At 41.2% G+C, this 17171-nt stretch overlaps 2 protein-coding genes across 6 annotated transcripts in view; one reads left to right on the top strand and one right to left on the bottom strand.

Moving 5' to 3' along the window:
* The window catches only part of LOC134851053 (malate dehydrogenase, mitochondrial-like), a 340885-nt gene that overhangs the window by 181422 nt on the left and 142292 nt on the right, over positions 1–17171 (bottom strand). The window lies entirely within an intron of this gene.
* LOC134851052 (sortilin-related receptor-like) overlaps positions 11394–17171 on the top strand; it is a 68404-nt gene continuing 62626 nt past the window's right edge. For all 4 annotated transcript variants that reach the window (XM_063866948.1, XM_063866951.1, XM_063866950.1 and 1 more), the window contains exons 1-5: positions 11394–11546; positions 13582–13739; positions 15919–16150; positions 16657–16724; positions 16927–17110. In XM_063866948.1, the coding sequence (XP_063723018.1) occupies positions 11439–11546; positions 13582–13739; positions 15919–16150; positions 16657–16724; positions 16927–17110 (750 nt within the window). In that variant the 5' untranslated portion in view covers positions 11394–11438. The remainder of the gene's footprint in view (positions 11547–13581; positions 13740–15918; positions 16151–16656; positions 16725–16926; positions 17111–17171) is intronic.

Genomic DNA, 17171 nt, shown 5'->3' with positions numbered 1-17171 from the left:
CATGCTGTTTATACCTAGTCTGGTAAGTTCTTGCTGTACCAAGTTGGATCGGACTAGCAGATCCAACGGAACGGGCTCGCCTCTGGCTAAAAGCTTTATCTCAGCGGCCGTCTCCACTGGAAGGTCAGGGTGTCCGGTTATAGGATGCCCTGACTTGTCTAACCACCTAGTAAGTGGCAGTTTGTCGTAGGTTTCTTTGTCCAGAAAGGAAAACCCGTCTTTGATTTTTGATTGGTTAGCCTGTTTCTCCTCGAGGCGCTCATAAAATTCTGTCTTTTTACTGAGGCTATCTGCGTTCTGGTGCTTGTCACGGGTACGGTGCTCTATGATCATCTGGTATCCATCTAGGCGCACGATCCAACGACCAATATAACTTTGGTCCATCGAATAGGTTTTCAGCCAGGCAAGGGCACGATTATCCACACGTAACTTGAAGAGAGCACTCCCCAAGTAGGCCCTGTACTTTTCCACGAAAGTGATCACCGCAAACATCTCCGCTTTTGGTGCGCCGTACTTCATTTCAGTATCACTCAGGACTTTACTCCCGTAGGCAATCGGACGAAGAACCGTTCTCCCGTTCCACTCCTGCTCCTGGTGAAGTATGCCCGATAACGCAACCACTGATGCATTCGTATCCAGCACGAACATCCCCTTCTCTGTTGGCATGCCGAGGACCGGTGCCTCGCAAAGTTCACGTTTGATGTTTTCAAATGAAACTTGTGCCTCATCAGTCCAAGTGAACTTTTTGCCCTTGTTTCTCATCAACCGCTGCATGGGGTATACTTTGTCAGCATACCCCTTGATGAACTCTCGATAATAATTAGCGAATCCCAAAAAACTCATCAGCTGGGTATCTGTTTTAGGTGCCTTCCAGGTCAGCACTGCTTCAACCGCTTCGGGATCTGGTCTCACTCCATGTTTGTCCACCAGGTGGCCCAGATACTTTATGGAATCCCTGAAGATTTCACACTTAGAGGGTTTACATTTCAGACCCGCCTGCTTCATGCAAGAAAACACCTCCTCCAACCTCTCTATGTGGTCTTCTAAGGTTGGTGTTGCAATCACGACATCATCGACATAACACATGATGAGATTCATGTATTTCTTAGTGACGCTCGTGAGTGCCTGGGCCATCAGTCGCTGGAATGTGGCCGTCGCGTTGCACAATCCGAATGGCATCCTCTTCCATTGGAACAATCCCAGCTCACACGCGAAGCCTGTTTTCTCTCGATCTTGCTTTCTGAGTGGCACTTGCCAGAACGCAGAGCCCAAATCCAACGTCGTGAAGAACTTCGCGTCTCCCAGCTTGGATAGGCTCTCATCGATGCGGGGAATCGGGTATGCGTCCTTTATAGTCACTGCGTTCAGATAACGGAAATCACAACAAAACCTGAGTTGTCCCCCTTTCTTTTTCGCCATGACCACGCCACAAGCCCATGGGGACTTCGACGGCTCGATCATGTCGTACTCCATTAACATCTCGATTTCCTTCCTACACGCTTCTGACTTGTTTGGGGTCATTCTTCTCGCCCCTTCCCTATGACGTACCGAGCCCTCTTCTATCTCAATCTCGTGTTCTACAAAACTACAACAACCTATGTCGGCCTTATGTTTCGAAAAAACGTCTGCGTTCCGATTTAGCACCGCTCTGAGCGAATCTAGTTCCTTGTCTGATATTTTACCCTTCAAATGTTCTATCTCAGGTAGGACAGGTTTATTCGCTGCTAACTCTGCTTCTGTCGGCCTCTCAGGAAAGTTGGAACAACTAGACAGCCCATCATCTGTTTCCGACTTCATTGAAAACAATTTCCTAGAAGATTTCAATTCATTCACTCTCTTCATTATACATTCTTGGTTCGCATGCAATGACATTTAGTTACATCAAACTTTTTCAAGTTCTCCACACTCTGAAATTCTGTGTTCAGAGGCAAAGCGTAGCCAAGTTTTTTTCCCCTCTGTATTGTCACTGTTGTTGCTTCTGTGTTCAATAACACACTCACACACAGTCCGCTCTGAGTGAAAGAGAAGCTTCTTCCTAAAATAGCCGAGCTTTTACTGTTTGGATTTGGTACCAGACACACCTGTTTGTCATTGCTGAGTTCATTCAAGTTCCTCATCCTAAACGTCGCTACTACGGCTTGGTTTGGTTTTAATCTAACTTTTCGATCCAGAAAAATGGGCACCTTGGCCTGGTTAATTAAGATCTTATTAAGGGGTCTCTTTTCATACTTTCTCTCAGGATCCTTGATCCTAATCAACCCGTCATTGAGATCGATCGTGACATCAAAGTTGCGCACGAAATCCCTTCCTAAGATGAACTGGTCTGATTCGTCCAAATTCTCCACTACTAGGAAGCTCATCTAAAGATGTCTTGCTCCGAGCTGCAGTGAAATGATAGGGGTTCGTCCGGTCCATAGATCGCTCCCTGATTGGCAGCTGCCAACCTGATGTTTTTCGGTATGAGATCCGACCTTTCGAAACCCATGTCGGTCCATGTTTTGACTGGCATGACACTAACCACTGCTCCCGTGTCTAGCAGTCCCTTTACTGAAAGTTGTCTGCCTTGCACGTCCAGCACGTGTGCGGCCAGATCGGCCTCGCAACCTATGTGCACCGCATCTTGTTCGAGCATTGCGGTGTGTCCGATTCGTCTAACCTTCAGCTCCTCTTGACCAATGTATATCCGGCCAATCTGATCGTTCGCATCAGTTATGTGAGCTTTTGTGTAGATGTTGATGCCATCCACATTCATTAGGATCGGGTAAGGGCCATGGACATCGATATAATGTCCATCCACTTTCATCAGCCTCGGGCCTCCTGTTGTGAGCAGCGCTCGCAATGCCCTGGAGTCCAGTTTGGGATCTTTCTCCTTCAGGTAGTCGGCATAGATGTCCAGGTGGACTAGTGTAATCTCAGATGGTTCACTCAAGTTCTTGACCACCTGGTGCCCTGCAACTGAGATAATGGGCATTATTTTGGTCCCCTCCTTCGTCATGCCGAAGGTTCTCTTAGATATAACGTTCAGTTTTAGTCCCTGTTTCCTGGGTTCCTCTTTGTCTTCTATTTTCGTCGTTTTACCCAGAATATTAAAACTTTCTCGAAGATCTGTGCTCTCCAGCTCCGACCTTACCCATTGCTCCACTTCTTTCGTGGCTAGGTCCTGTTTGACATTCTGCAGCGCTGTCCTTGCCGCCAGGCCGTAATCCACCTTGAGTGGGCTAGACGACTCTGCCTCGAGGTTCGAGGCTACTACCTCGTCAGGCAGTGTCTTTACCTTTTTGGTCGTGAAGGTGCTCGGTGTCGTCTCCTTCCTCCGAGATTCAGCCTCGTTCATCGGACGTGCTCGACTGGCCTTGACACCCGAAAGCGCCTCTTCGTGGCGGGGATGTTTCGCGTCCGCTACTGCATCCCAAAATTGAGTACAATCCGACTTGAAGTGTCCCTCCAAATTACAGAAGAAACACCTCGGACCATTTTTCATGATGAGCCCTCTGACGTACTCTTCATGATCCTCGTCGGTCGCGTCGTCGTCCTCGAGAAAGTAGCCTATCGCCTTCATGTTCTGTTTGTATGCAGAACACGCGGAAACGTGATGGTCCATAAAACCACAATTCGCACACGACCTCCTCTTATCCATGTCGTCGCGAGGTTTGTACCAACTGGAATTCGCACCAGTGTTTGTCCCGCTATAGTTGCCATAATTGCTGTAACGGTTCTGCGCCCTCGGTTTTATCAGTAAATACTCGCGTGACTTCATACGCAAATCGTCGGGCGTGGGTACCTGGTCAAGTGACAGGGTGAAGTGTGTGGCCAACATCGTCTTCAACTCCTCACTCCTTACTCCGTCCATGAACTTCGAAGCAATCGCCAAGTTTCGCACGGATATTCTCTCACCTGGGTTGCTTCTCCTCCTAAGCAATTCAAGGTCGTCCAAAAATTTATCTATGGATTCGTCATCTCTTTGACGCCTATTTTCGAACTTCACCATAGCCTGGTGCCCTTGTACTCCAGAGCCGAAACGATTCAGCAGGATGTCGAATATCTTGCGAGCGCTGTCTCTCTCATTGGCTCTTTTCGCCATTACACAACTTAGTGCAGTACCCTCCAGGTTGCTCGTTAGCGCGCTGCACTCTTGTTTCTTGGAGAGATTCTCTTCCTCAAAGTGTAACTTCATCACCTCTATCCAAGTATCAATGCAGCCGTCTGACTCGTCTTTATATGACTTCGGCTTTTTCAGTGTCCTTCTTGACCTCTCTCCTCTCTCGGTCGACTTCGAGAGCTTGGTGATGAATGTTTCGAGAGATCTGTTCAGAGGCTCAAAAATCGAGGCATACATCGTTGTGTCCTGTGAGACTGTAGTCAGATCTGGTACTGAACTGACTTGTGGCACAGTTGGCAACCTTGTCTCCGGGATAGCATCTGCCTCCGGCGGGATTGGGTTCGTCCAGCCAGGCCTCGACGGGGCTGCCCTTGGCCGCTCCTTGTTTCTAGGTTCGTAGTTCGTTCTCGAGCTTTGCTGGGCTCTGGCTTTGCTGCCCGTACCATCTCCATCATTCGCATGGCGTGAGCGCTCCTTTGGGTTGGAATGCTCCTGCCAATTGCTCCCATTCAGGATCGCGTCGAGCTTCCGCATCATTAAGTCAGACTTTGCATCTAACCTTTTCTCCATGCTAGTCATTGTGTGGGCGTAGGTACTATCATGATCGTTCAACAATCATTCGATCTCCCTGGTCATCCTAGCCTCTCTTTCGTATGACTCCTTGTTTGCCTGTGCCAGGCTCTCCGCCAGGCATTGATCAGTGTTGCGAATCAACTGAGCCTGATCAACCCTCGCCTGTGACTTCACGTGCGTTAGTTCGTCTCTCAGATTCTCTTGACCTTTGTGAGCTCTCTCATCAACCTGATCTATTCTTTTAGTCATGTCCCGTCTCAGTTCATCTAGACCATTCATTACGCCAGCGAACATGTCACTTATGTCGCCAGTGGCCCCAAATGACGGGGTTAGTCCCAGAGAAAATGAGGTCAACTGCGGCTGCAGCCTGGTGCTTGATTACGCACCGCCTTTTTGCTTGCTCATCGACGTCATTAATCTGTCGAAGGTTGATGACGCTCCCATCGTTATTCCATCTGACATGGGCCTGGTCGGCGAGGCTGACGACGCCTTCCTGCTCATATCGTTCCTTGGGCACGGTGTGAAGTTCACATTCGGATGGGCTATCTCCGGGTAGTCATAACTGGAAGTTAAACCTACAGTTGGTAGTGACGCCATGCGCTCGTCGTACAAAGACTTCCAACTCTTCTTGGCCTACGAACCCGGTTGTTCTTCACTCGGGCTTCTACTCGACATCATCGCGTTGTTGCTCTGCTTGGCCAGAGATGAGTGGGTACTAGCCGAATGTGAATATTCTCCCCTCCAACTATGACTCTTGGTCTCCGATTTGGATATTCCCTTGAATAACACTTCCTCTCGCTGCTCGACCTCGGAACGCTCCAAGGTCTCCTCCGTCCTCTCGACTTCCTCCCGCTCGAGGTCCTCGCTCGGCTCAAAGTCGGGTCGAATGAGCGTCTGTTATCCCTCGTCAAAGGGGTCCACAAGCGTTTCGCTCGCGGTTCCGGCTTCGGCGCTCCGCCTTTGATCGGCATCGAAGTTTTTCTCGCTCCTTAATCTCATTTCGCTCACTGAAAGATCAGGTTGACCACTAGTCGTTTCGGTTTCGGCAAACACGTCGGAGGCGCTGCTAAACGAGGACTGGCTACGCCTAGTTTTAAATTTTTGCGTGCTGCCCTTGCTCAGCCTGGGAATCTTAGTAGTCGATCCTAACGAGTCCCTGCGCTGCATGCTTTGTGACAAAAAACAATAATCGTATGTCGAAAAGTCAGTATCAATCTCTTAGGTTTCTCAATGACAATCTTAGTGACTCAGCTAGAGTTGCATACACAGGGCTTGCTCAGTATTGATATAATGTTAACTCAACCCTGTTGTATAGTATAACAGTATCACAAAGTTTTCACAAGATATAATCGACACACAAAACACAATGGATAATCAGATAAGAATATCCTACAGGTGACAGCGACCTTTTTTCAGTATCAATTTATTGCCCCGCAATTTATCAAGTCACTGCTTTGTTAAAATTAAACAATCCTTGATAAAAAGCAGTGATGATTCAGAAACAGATCAATAAAACTTAGTCTTAAAGAAAAAGACTTCCCCCAATCGGAACGATCCGAAAGAACAAAGCCCAGGACACAGTCTTCTCAAGTGGGTGTGTATTTGCCTAATACACCCACCGAGGTCTTCTTTTAGGTGTCCTGCGATTGCCCGAGCTGTCCTATTAAGTAGCTCAAGGCAATCTCTGATCGAAAATTTCTTAAGTCTAAGAAAAAGCTTCCCCACACCCAGACTGCTCCAAATGCACGAGAGTAGGGAACAACTTTTCTTCTCAAGTGAGTGTGTATTTGCCTAATACAATCACCGAGGTGTTCCTTTATTTGTTCCCGGATTGCCCGAACTTTCCTATTAAGTAGCTCAAGGCAACCACACAACCGAAATCACAATAAAAAAAATATTTTTGTTCTGGTACTTCTGATACACCCGATCTAGAATCCAAAGTTGATCACGAATTTCCGGGTCAAAATGGGTTCTTATGATCCTAATAAGCACGCCTAATATCCTAATATAATCTTAATTAAATGGATACTTTCCGTCTCCTAAATTGCCACAGAAGGTTTCCTCAAGCTTCTAACAAGGAGGGTTGCTAAGAAGTTTAAGTCACTCCGGAGGGTTACCTCGGAGGGTTGTTAAGACACTTAGCCTACCTCGGAGGGTTACTTCGGAGGGTACCTTAGTCACCCAAGTTACTTCGGAGGGTCCCCCTAAACTTACTAAGGAGGGTCAATAAGATGCTTAATATGCTCCGGAGGGTTACTTCGGAGGGTACTTCCAAAATTTTCAAATTTCTGAGCCTCGCTTAGAAGAGCCTTCAATTAACTTCAAAAAGCGTCAAAACAAGCTAAATTCTCTATGGGGGGGGGCTGTTTTAACTTCTTTGGATGACCTCGTGGAAGCTTTCCACTAAGGAGGGTTGCTAAGGGCTTTAGCTGACTCCAGAGGGTTACCTCGGAGGGTTCCCTAAAAATCAAGAAAAAAGGTTATGTTACCGCAATAAAGTCTCCAAAAGCGGTCCACCTGACTTAAAACTAGGTTGGCTGACACGGTCAACCTTCCCAGTTGGATAAAAAGGTGTTTTGATAAAATTTTCTGCCGCTCGGAGGATTACCTACGATTTGGACCCTCCGAACCAACAAATTCTAAAAAATTTTTCTTTTCCGCGATTATCAACCCAAAAACGGTTGCGGTCCGGAAAAGTGGTCAAAAACGTCGACTTATGGTACCAAAATCATCCCGATCGGTTGGCTAGTCTTTGAGAAATTGCCAAAAACGTGTTTGTCCAAACGGCCTTTTTTCACCACCTATATAGGTTCTGAGAAACTTTTTCCGCAATTCCTATCGAAAGTGCCCTAAAAAATAATTGAAACGAGCGTAGTAGCCCTGTACGGCACTAGAATAGTGCAAAAAACCGGATCAAAATTGGTTTGGAGACAAAAATTTGGCCAATAACTATCAAATTTGGACCCTCCGATTCCTTCCTTTTCCAATCCTTAAGTCGTTAGCTCTATCTACGGAGCTAATCGGAGGGTTACTCAAGAATTTTTCTGGTAGCCGAGCACGTTATGCTAGCACGCTCCTAACACGAAAAATTTTATTGCTCTAACTCTAAAAACTCAAAAACTCGATCCCCAAAACAGATTGACAAAATTCAGAAAATTATCGAAATTTTGACCGAAAATTTTTGGTTTTTTCCAACTTTCACTGAGTCTTTTCTCACGCGGTTTCTTTAGTTAGGGGGATCGAACTACGTAGCTACTCCCGATTTAAAGGCTTTTTGCTGTTCGGAAAAGCTCGGATATCCAGAAATTTGGGGGTCTACAGTTTGATCGAAAATCGATAATTTTCGACAAAATTGGGTGTTTCTTGGGTCTAATTAGGAGATAAGTAATATATAATAAGGATAATAACCTATTAGTAGTCGTTAATGAATAGTACTATACCCTCCTTTGCACCAAAATACCCGAATTAAGACCCTTAACTCGGAAATTTGTAATCGATGGAGGGTACAATCGGACCGCGCCAATCGTGCCCCCCACCACTTTAAGTTTTAATGAAATAGTACCCGAACGATACTAAAATTGTTTCAACGATACCCAACAGTCGTTGTGGATGTTGTCCCTATGTCCCTGTTGAGTGTGGAACACGTTGATCAGCTTGCCACTCTACCCTCCGGTCACCGGCAAAATCACCATTAACGTGCTTAAACACTCAAATTACACTCGAGGGAGGGTACCCAACCCTTCACCAAAACACACAATCTTTCTATCAAAAACGATCTAAATCAATCTGAAACAACAACAAATAGGAAGGTCAGATCACATCTCGTCCGGAAATAACATATAAACTGTCACTTTACATTTTTTTTTTACTGTTTTTGGTCTTTTTTGGATTTTTTACTGTTTTTTGTACTTTTTTGTTTTCAAATAAATTTATTTTTGGCTTTTTCTTGGTTATACACTATTTTTGTTTGGTTTTACGCTTTCTCTTTAATTGTTTTTGGTCCCGGGACCTTGGGACAAGCGGGCTCATGACTTCCCACCTAACCCTCCGGCCCCCGGAATTTTCGGTGTTAACTAAGTTAAAAAGCTAAATAGTACTCGACGGAGGGTACGCACCTTCCACCAGTACAATAACGGTCATTAAGGCCTCTATCTCGGGCATACTCCCGGAGCGGAGGGTTCGTCGCTGAAACGCTTGCTGATCATGATGGTCTTATGCCTTTGACAGGCCCACCCAGGAGCGCCATAAAAACGTCTATGTAACATTCGCCCACATACTACACAGCTACGGAGCGTAGAAAAAGTACCTATTAACGACTGGCAGGCGTCAGTTACCTTAATCCTACTCGTTTTTCACCGTCTCGACCTTGCCAGTTGATTTTCTGGTCTGTTTAGGGCTAAGTAAAAAGTTACTATTTTTTAGGCCATCAGTCAAGCGACTTTTGATCAGCTTTCGTTTACATGCGAACACAACCACATAGCTGAGTCTCGGATCCTCAGATTACGTGATTGTCATTAAAAACACGGGTCGAACAACCTATTTTAACATGTTTTTGTGTGACAGTTCTATATTAAATCCATTGGAGATGGATTGACCCTTTCCTCTTTCTAGCTACTCATATTCTAAAACATCAAATTATACCGGTGTTAATTTAGACTTCTACGACATCCAAGTAGCTACAAAGTTAGTTTTATATAGTCCCTTCACATAAAACAGTCTCTGGGGGACCAAGCCTCCGCTCCCGTAATCTTCCTGAGATAACGTTCTTATCTCTTCCAATTTGTGGCACGGGAGGGTTCCGTGGTATATTCCTTCCACACTGAAGCTTCCTTCCCCACTAATATCCGCTGATAAGGGTCTTATCGTGCTTTGTTGCCACGATAAGAGGCTTCGTGTTTTTCGTCTCTTGTGCGACCGTTTTTCACAATATTTGTCGTTGTTCTGTTTTTTCGTCCTTTTCAGTCAAAATGGCCGTCTTTTTTGTATTTCTGAGAAATATTCCCCTTCCGATCGAAATTTTGAAAATAAAAATTCTAGAATATTCCTACCCTCCTTCGCAATACTTTTTCGTTAATAAGGCCTCTATTCGTTTTTTCTCGTGTCGCCGGAAGGTTGCGCTGTGCCATCTGGCAGAATGGCACATTGTAACTGAAATAGTTTGATATGTTACTGTAGTTTGTAAACTTACAAAGTTAGTAGTTTTTTTGCTGGTTTGTTTGGCTTCAATTGTTTTTGCTGGTTTTATCGATTACGTGACCTAGTTAAGCGTTGTTTTAAAGGAAAAATAGATTTCAAGCTTTTGTGTGTTTCCGGGGAGGAGGGGAGCGTAAAAACATCATTCCAGACAATTTTCTGAAAGTTTTGTAATTATAGTTTTTTCGAAAAGTTCTAATTATTTTTCGACTGAGTGGCTTTTGTTTCATTTTCTGTCTGCTAGCTTGCAATGCTAGATGTGTGTGGTATCGCAAGTGGGGCAGTTATCCGCTTGGCACATGTGTGCAAGCTGTCTTTGAAGTCTGAAACACCGTTTTCTGGGACTTGTCCAGAAATTTCAGTTATCTTGTCTTCGAGGGCTTTCGCTATTTCGCTCCGCTGACATCTGCTTTTGAATGTCTGCTGACACTCTTTGATAATTTTGTTGGAACCAAGTGTTCCCACTGCTACATCTCTGTGATTGTTCACACACCTGTTACAAATTGTCAATAGATTCATGTGAACCTTCAAAAGCGCTTCGATAGTTTCTTTTTCTATTTTGGTGCGCTGTGTAGTGTAATAGAACACTGCATCACAGCAGACAGAGGAAAATTTTGTTGTTTCCAAGTGCTTTTCTTACATGTCTTGCAGGCATCAAGTGACACAAAACTGGCAGCAGGCTTTTCTAGTACCACTATCGTCAAATTTCTCCAGTGATGAGATGATTTTTGGCAGAATTGATTGTCCGACGCAGCTTCCAGTGAATCAAAGGAAGCTGAGAGTTCAGTTGTAGGTGGCAACTTGATGACCAGCGAACGATGATCATGATATCAATCATAAAACTAATTAATAAGTTTACACGTCGATAATTATTTTAGATAGTTTTCTTTTGTAAACCTACCATCGGCTGCCTGCTACAATCATGAGTGAAGTGGAAGAGACTATCAAACGGATCCAACAACACAAAGGTGTTGAAGGGGTAATTGTGTGTAGCCATGATGGAATTCCGATTAGATCCAATATGGATGCTTCGGTTACCAATCATTATGCTCATTGCGAGCATGCACTAGCTGACAAATGCAATCGAATGATCAGAGACATTGATCCTGGCAATCAAGTGACCTTTATAAGGATAAGATCCAAGAAAAATGAGATCCTGATTGCACCGGACAAAGATTTTAGTCTTGTTGTCATTCAGAATCCGACCTCCGAGTAGCAATACTAGCAATATTGGTACAAATTAGAGCTTTCCTGTTGAAATTCCTGACAGTATTTGTCGAAGTGTGCTTTAAGTTGGAGTGTACATTTTCTTGAATGTTACAACGAGCATTACAATTTCTTGTACAGAAAATATATACAATGTTTTTTTTTTGTAATTATAGTGGGTGTGCAATTTTGTAAATTAAATGGGTGTACAGCTTTATTCGGATAAATGCAGTATTTCAAAATTTTTATTTCCTGTTTGTGATTCTTTTTCTATATAAATGGCATGAAATATCATACTAAGTTGCTTTTATTTTAATTATTTTTTAGACATGATGTGCGCTTGAAAGTAAATTACTGAATTGCTATTATGGACTTTCTCCAGTGGCTATCTATCTGCATTTGCGGTATCTTTCTTCAAACTCAACTGGAAGTGACATGTGACGCTACAGTTTCTCCTAAAATTTCCCACAAAGAGGTAAGCATACGTCTCTGTTAACAAATTTATAATTTTTCTTCTTTTTCAAATCTAATATGCAACCGAATGATTTCGCTTGCGATGAGCAAGCGTTATCAAATCGGAATATAGACTTTCACTATATCACTTTCGTATATCACTAACTGCATGTATTTCTTTCAATATAAAAGCGAACACGCTCACATTCAAATACAAGTACTTTTTGGATCATTTTAGGTAGTAATTAATTTGTCAAATATTTTTAATGAAAAAGTGCTGATTTTTTCGGATTTGTGGCTTTTGTCCCAATTTCTGTCGGCTCAGTTTCCATTTTTTTCCAATTGCTTTTTATATTATGTATACGCTTTTCAAGCAGTTTTGTTTTCTTTGCTTGAGTTTTTTATTCAAACAGCTTGGAAGTTCTGTAGTTAGTAAATTTTTCCAACTCTGATTTTTAATAATTTAAATAAATTTTATTGGTTAAATGGGTTCAGCTTATTTTATACCGGCTTATTCAATTTATATTGCGCAGATTCGAGGGCATTGTTTTAATTGCTTTTGTGTATTTCAGGAGGGCTGTAAAAATTTCGAGTTTTAAAATTTGATTGCTTCCGTTTTTCTGGTTGTTTGTTTTCGCTTAGAAATTTTATTCAGTCTGTGTAATTTCGGCTCTTGTTTTGTCTGTTTAGTAAACTTATTTTGCATCGCTATTAGGATAAAAAAAATGATTTATGTTTTTTTTAAATCACGTCGGCTGGTGGTATAAAAGTTAAAAGTTCAAATTTTTGATTTTTTTTGTTAATTTCTTTTTTCATATTTTTTGTTTTCAGTTTATGTGGCGTCTAACCACGTGTTGTCGGCTTAGTGAACCCTTGCAAAATACCGAAAGCTTGCTCAATGCTAGTGGGGGTGTTTTTCGTCTGTTTTTCTGAGATTGAACTTTACGTATTTCAAAAAACGTTTTTTTTTTGTCAACCCTTTCTTTTGGTATTTTTGTTTTTGGATCATTTGGCGTCTAACCACGTGTTGTTGGCTTAGTGGACGCTCGGAAAATACTAAAAGTTTGCTTGTTGCTGGTGGTTGTGTTTCTAGTCTGTTTTTCTTCAATTAGTTTTTTCATATTTTCAGTTTTAAGAAGAGTTATTTTCATCTCACTGACCATTTAGTAGCTTGCAATGGTACGCTTTCTCTGTACCGCAAGTGATGCGAAGCTCCGCTTCACCTCTGTGTACAAATATATGACAAAAAATGCGATTGTTGTCAAAAAACTGCTTAGCATTAAAAGTAACAGAGCGTTTAAAATATATCGCATGCATTTTTTCACGTGTATGTGCATACTTTATGATCTAATCACCACATTTCATTCTGTCAAAATCGTTAACCGTCATATCCACAATGAATTCTTCCATAAAATAATTTTCGTACGTTTCACTGAGTCTTGCTGAGAAGTAGTTTTAATTTAGTACCATTTTGAATTGAAGTGTCTTTTGATTTGAATATATAGATGAAAACTTAGAGGGAATGCACCAATAATTTAATTTAGTCATGCGTGCAGAAGAAGGCTTTTAAAACAGGCATCATGATTTTGTTCGATCGTGTTTTTTCATGCTTAGATTTAAAGATGTGTTTTCTACAATTTTTTAGTATTATTTATCGAAGTGCCTTTTTCCGTAATTATGATGTGTGTGGTAGGTATGTTGTATGCGTGTTTAGGAAAGTACTTAGTATACAAAAAGTTATGCTCCTTAGAATTACTCTGTTTTTTTTTGAAGTTCAATTTGTAAATATACTGTCAAATGGAAGAGCAATTTCGCTCTCAAATAGCAAAATAAAATAGGCAAAATTGGGGCTTTCAAAATATGTTTTTATTGAAAGTGTTCCCAGTAGAAAGACTAGTAGCAAATGAATGAACCCATTAGTCCAAGTATTTCATGTTGGGGTTGTGATTTCTGCGAGATAATGAACTTATAGCGTCGTCTCCGCTTATCCGTAGTGTTTTTAAGCATAATCCTTAGAACATTTGAATATTTAATATAATTTGATTTTTATGATTAAGCCAAAAATCGACGCTGACCATACAAATCTGGTGGTGAAATGGTCAGATGTCGACAACTCCACCTTCATCCTGGCCATCGGAGAGCGGAAGGGAGAGGATGAAGTGCATGACTCCAAACTAATGGTCGCTTCTCATGTCGACGACTCCTTCGCTCAGATGTCAGTAGTTTTTCAAGTGTCAATGAACGATGTTGTTTTACGGCTCAGTTACTTTTCTTGAAGGCTCAGCTATTTTTTTCTCTAAAAATGCCATATCTAATATTTGTAATGGTGCAGTTGTCTTCAAGATGTTATTATCCTTGCTATTAGCAAGGGTGTTGTAACCGGGTACTAGACCCCCCCCCCCGCCCCGATGTTCATAGAATGGTCAGTTTAGTTGGAATGGTAAATTTCATGCTCAATGGCTGACACGCTCAATTTCTTGAAAATTATTTAGTAGTGAATAATTTGAGTTCGTTTCAGGCAGTAATTATTTTTTCACATAATTTTCTTCAAATTTGTCGCGGTTTTTGTCCTAGTTTCCGTCGGTTCGTTTCCGTTTTTTAAGTAACAAATATATTATCTGGTACGGTTTGTCATCGGCTGACTTTTAAAAGCCTGGGTTTTGAGTTAAACAGGTTTTATTATAATGGAAAGTTCTGTAACTTGCAAATTTACCATGTCCGATTTCGAAAACTTTTACTTGTATATATGTCTTCTTTCGGTCAAACGGTTCCAGCTAATGATATATCAGCTGAATTAATTTCAATTGCGTAGGTTCGAGTGCAAAATATTTTCTTATGCTTTTATGTGTTTCAGTTAGGATGGGTTGTAAAAACTCTAAAAATTTAAAGCTCATTTTTTTGAAATTTTGTTAAACTCATTTTTTGGTCGCCTTAGTTGCCACTCGGTAATCGATCTGTTTCAACCTGTTTATCGGCTTATTTTTACACAATATCAGTCTCTTTTTCTATTCACTGTTTTGTAACGCAATGTTTATGTTGTATGGCAGATTTTTTTTGGTTTACGTTATATCGGTTAGCTGCCTCTTATTACATTTTTTGTAGGGCGAAGAGCAATTTAATGCTTGAGAATTAGGGAGGCGTAAAAATCTGAGGTTCCGTAATTTTTAGTGCAAAAATTTTGAAGACCCAATTATTATCGGTGGAGCTTTTTTATGCTCCCAGTAGTAAAAATTTTTTATTGAAGTTGTAGATTGAAACTCTCATAATTTTAATTTTGCCAGCTGCCAAATTGCTGAAATCTTTTAGTTTTTCTTCATTTTTCTAATGGTACGCATCTATAAGATCAACGCAAAATCAGATACCACAAATAATAGTCGGAAAGGCGCGAATGATAAATAATTTTAAAACCCTTGCATCATTGATTTGAATACTATTAAAAATTTTCCAAAAAATCTGCAGAGAAAAACCGGTTTTGATTTTTGATTCTTGTTTTAAATATATATTTTTTTCATCTTCGTACGAATGAAGCGAGCGAGCAGGCGTATTCTACGCAAATATGACGTAAAAATTTAATTTTACTCCAGGAAGATAAATGTTTAAAGCCTCTTTTAGCGCCTTCTTGAAAATAAACAATCCCTGAAAAAATTCTGCTAAAATTTTGATTCAATCAATTTGATGAGTAAAGGGAAGGACACAAATGATACAAATTCAGTCTACTTGGTCATCACCTGACAGCAAACAATGTATTTTGTGTGTCTTCCACCAGGCGAAAAAATGAACAAAGAAATTTAACAGTGGTAGCCATTTTAACAGGGATAGCCATTTGCTGCGCAATTAGCACAGAAAATGTCTACCACAAAAATCACAAACTTATTGCTCGTTTGACTACATAACTGCTTTTTGTTCGTTCGGTGTTTATCAAAAAGGTCATCACAAATTTAAAAAAACATTCAAAATTTGTAGCAGAATTTTTTCAGGGATTGTCCGGGAAAATCCGGGGATAATCAAACATTCGTGTTTTGCATGTGTTGAAGACTTAAACCTAATATGCAAGTCTAAAGCGGAACCTTATTTGCATATATTAGCGCCCTGGGTGCCGTAGAGAAAAGGTGTAGTGGCGATCAGCTGCTTCCCTCGCTTTCATTCGTTACCCATCTCGGAACATAACTCCGAACTTAGTTTTGTATGGCTCAAGTTTGCAGATATCCGCAAATCTAACCTGTGGTTGCATTCATTTTACTTCCCGTTTATATTTAACTCTAGTTGGATTTGTGAATTATTTTCGGAAAAATTTGGTTGGTTTATATTGCAAAAAAGTGTGTCATTTTGGGATCAAGTTTATAAAATCGCAGTTTCTTTTTTCCGGCTCTATTCTTGAATACAAGTTGGTTTAGAACGTTGCATTACCCTCCCACAGAAGATATTCTGGCGGACAATCTCTACTTGAACGGAACCAGACTCATCCTCACAGACAGTAAAAGCCATGTGGTGTGCTCTTCGCTTAACTATTTCGCAAGCAAGGCTAGCGGCGTCATCTGTTCGAGTGTAGAGTTCAACCCTGAAAACATTTATTTTCACCCTGATCTACTAAACGATGTACTTGTGCTCGAAGAAAGTACAAAGAAGGTGAGCTAAAAAGTAGTTCAGCTCTTTTTCACTTCCCACTCCTTGATATGATTTTTCATTTTGAAAACTAATCGAATGTAACGACTCGATCAACAAATTAATATTCGGATCATATTACTTCTTCGTATTTTTCTACGTCCTATTTTCATTTGTTTGGCATTATATGTATCTATACTATGCTAATTTGCAACCTGAGTGGTGGTTGAAAGAAGCCTTTAATTATTATATTTTATACGATCTACTTATAAAAGGCATATTAATAATGTGTTTGACTAGAGAGCCCATAGAAATGATTCAACCTATTGTTAAAAATCTCAGGTGAAAGTATGAAATATTTTAATCAACCAAGATGAATAAACCTAATAGCTTCTCTGAAGTCGATGCTCACTGATTAGTTGCATTTTTAGTACCATTTTTCAAATAGGTATTTATAAACTGTTCAATCGGGCAACCATACACGAGTGTGAAGTAAAACAATGTTTAAACTAGTTTTTGGTTTTCTGTAGCTGTATCATTCATCGGACTACGGAAGCACGTGGGATCTTGTTGCAGAGCAAGTCTACAAAGTATACTGGTAAGAACTCAAACTGAAAGAAACATCAAACAACAACAGTCTAAAATAGCTTTTGGTTATTGTTCAAGATGTTGGAAATGGGAAATAAACATACGGTCTTATTCGAAAAATAAAACAAGGGTTTGCAGCAAATGATTGAATATTGTTATTTCTTGTGAGTTTTTTTATCTCAAACTTATATATTAATTGTGATCAAATGCAGGGAAAATTGGAGCAGCAAGAATGCGATATACATCAAGCGCAAAGAGGCCACCGGGAACGAGGACAACCCCTTCAGTGTCATCAAGAGTCTGGACTTCTTCCGGTCTTCAGTTGTGGTGAAAACTGAAGTCCATGAGTTCCAAATGGAGACTGACTTCCTCTTCTACTCTGAGTTCATTTCAGTGGTGGGTTTGTTTTTTTTTCAATCTAAAAAAAATGTCTTGTTTTGGATCAATTTGATCAAAT

The sequence above is a fragment of the Symsagittifera roscoffensis genome, chromosome 7, assembly GCF_963678635.1.
Source record: "Symsagittifera roscoffensis chromosome 7, txSymRosc1.1, whole genome shotgun sequence".
NCBI lineage: Eukaryota > Metazoa > Xenacoelomorpha > Acoela > Convolutidae > Symsagittifera > Symsagittifera roscoffensis.
This window is presented reverse-complemented; position numbering and strand designations above follow the sequence as displayed.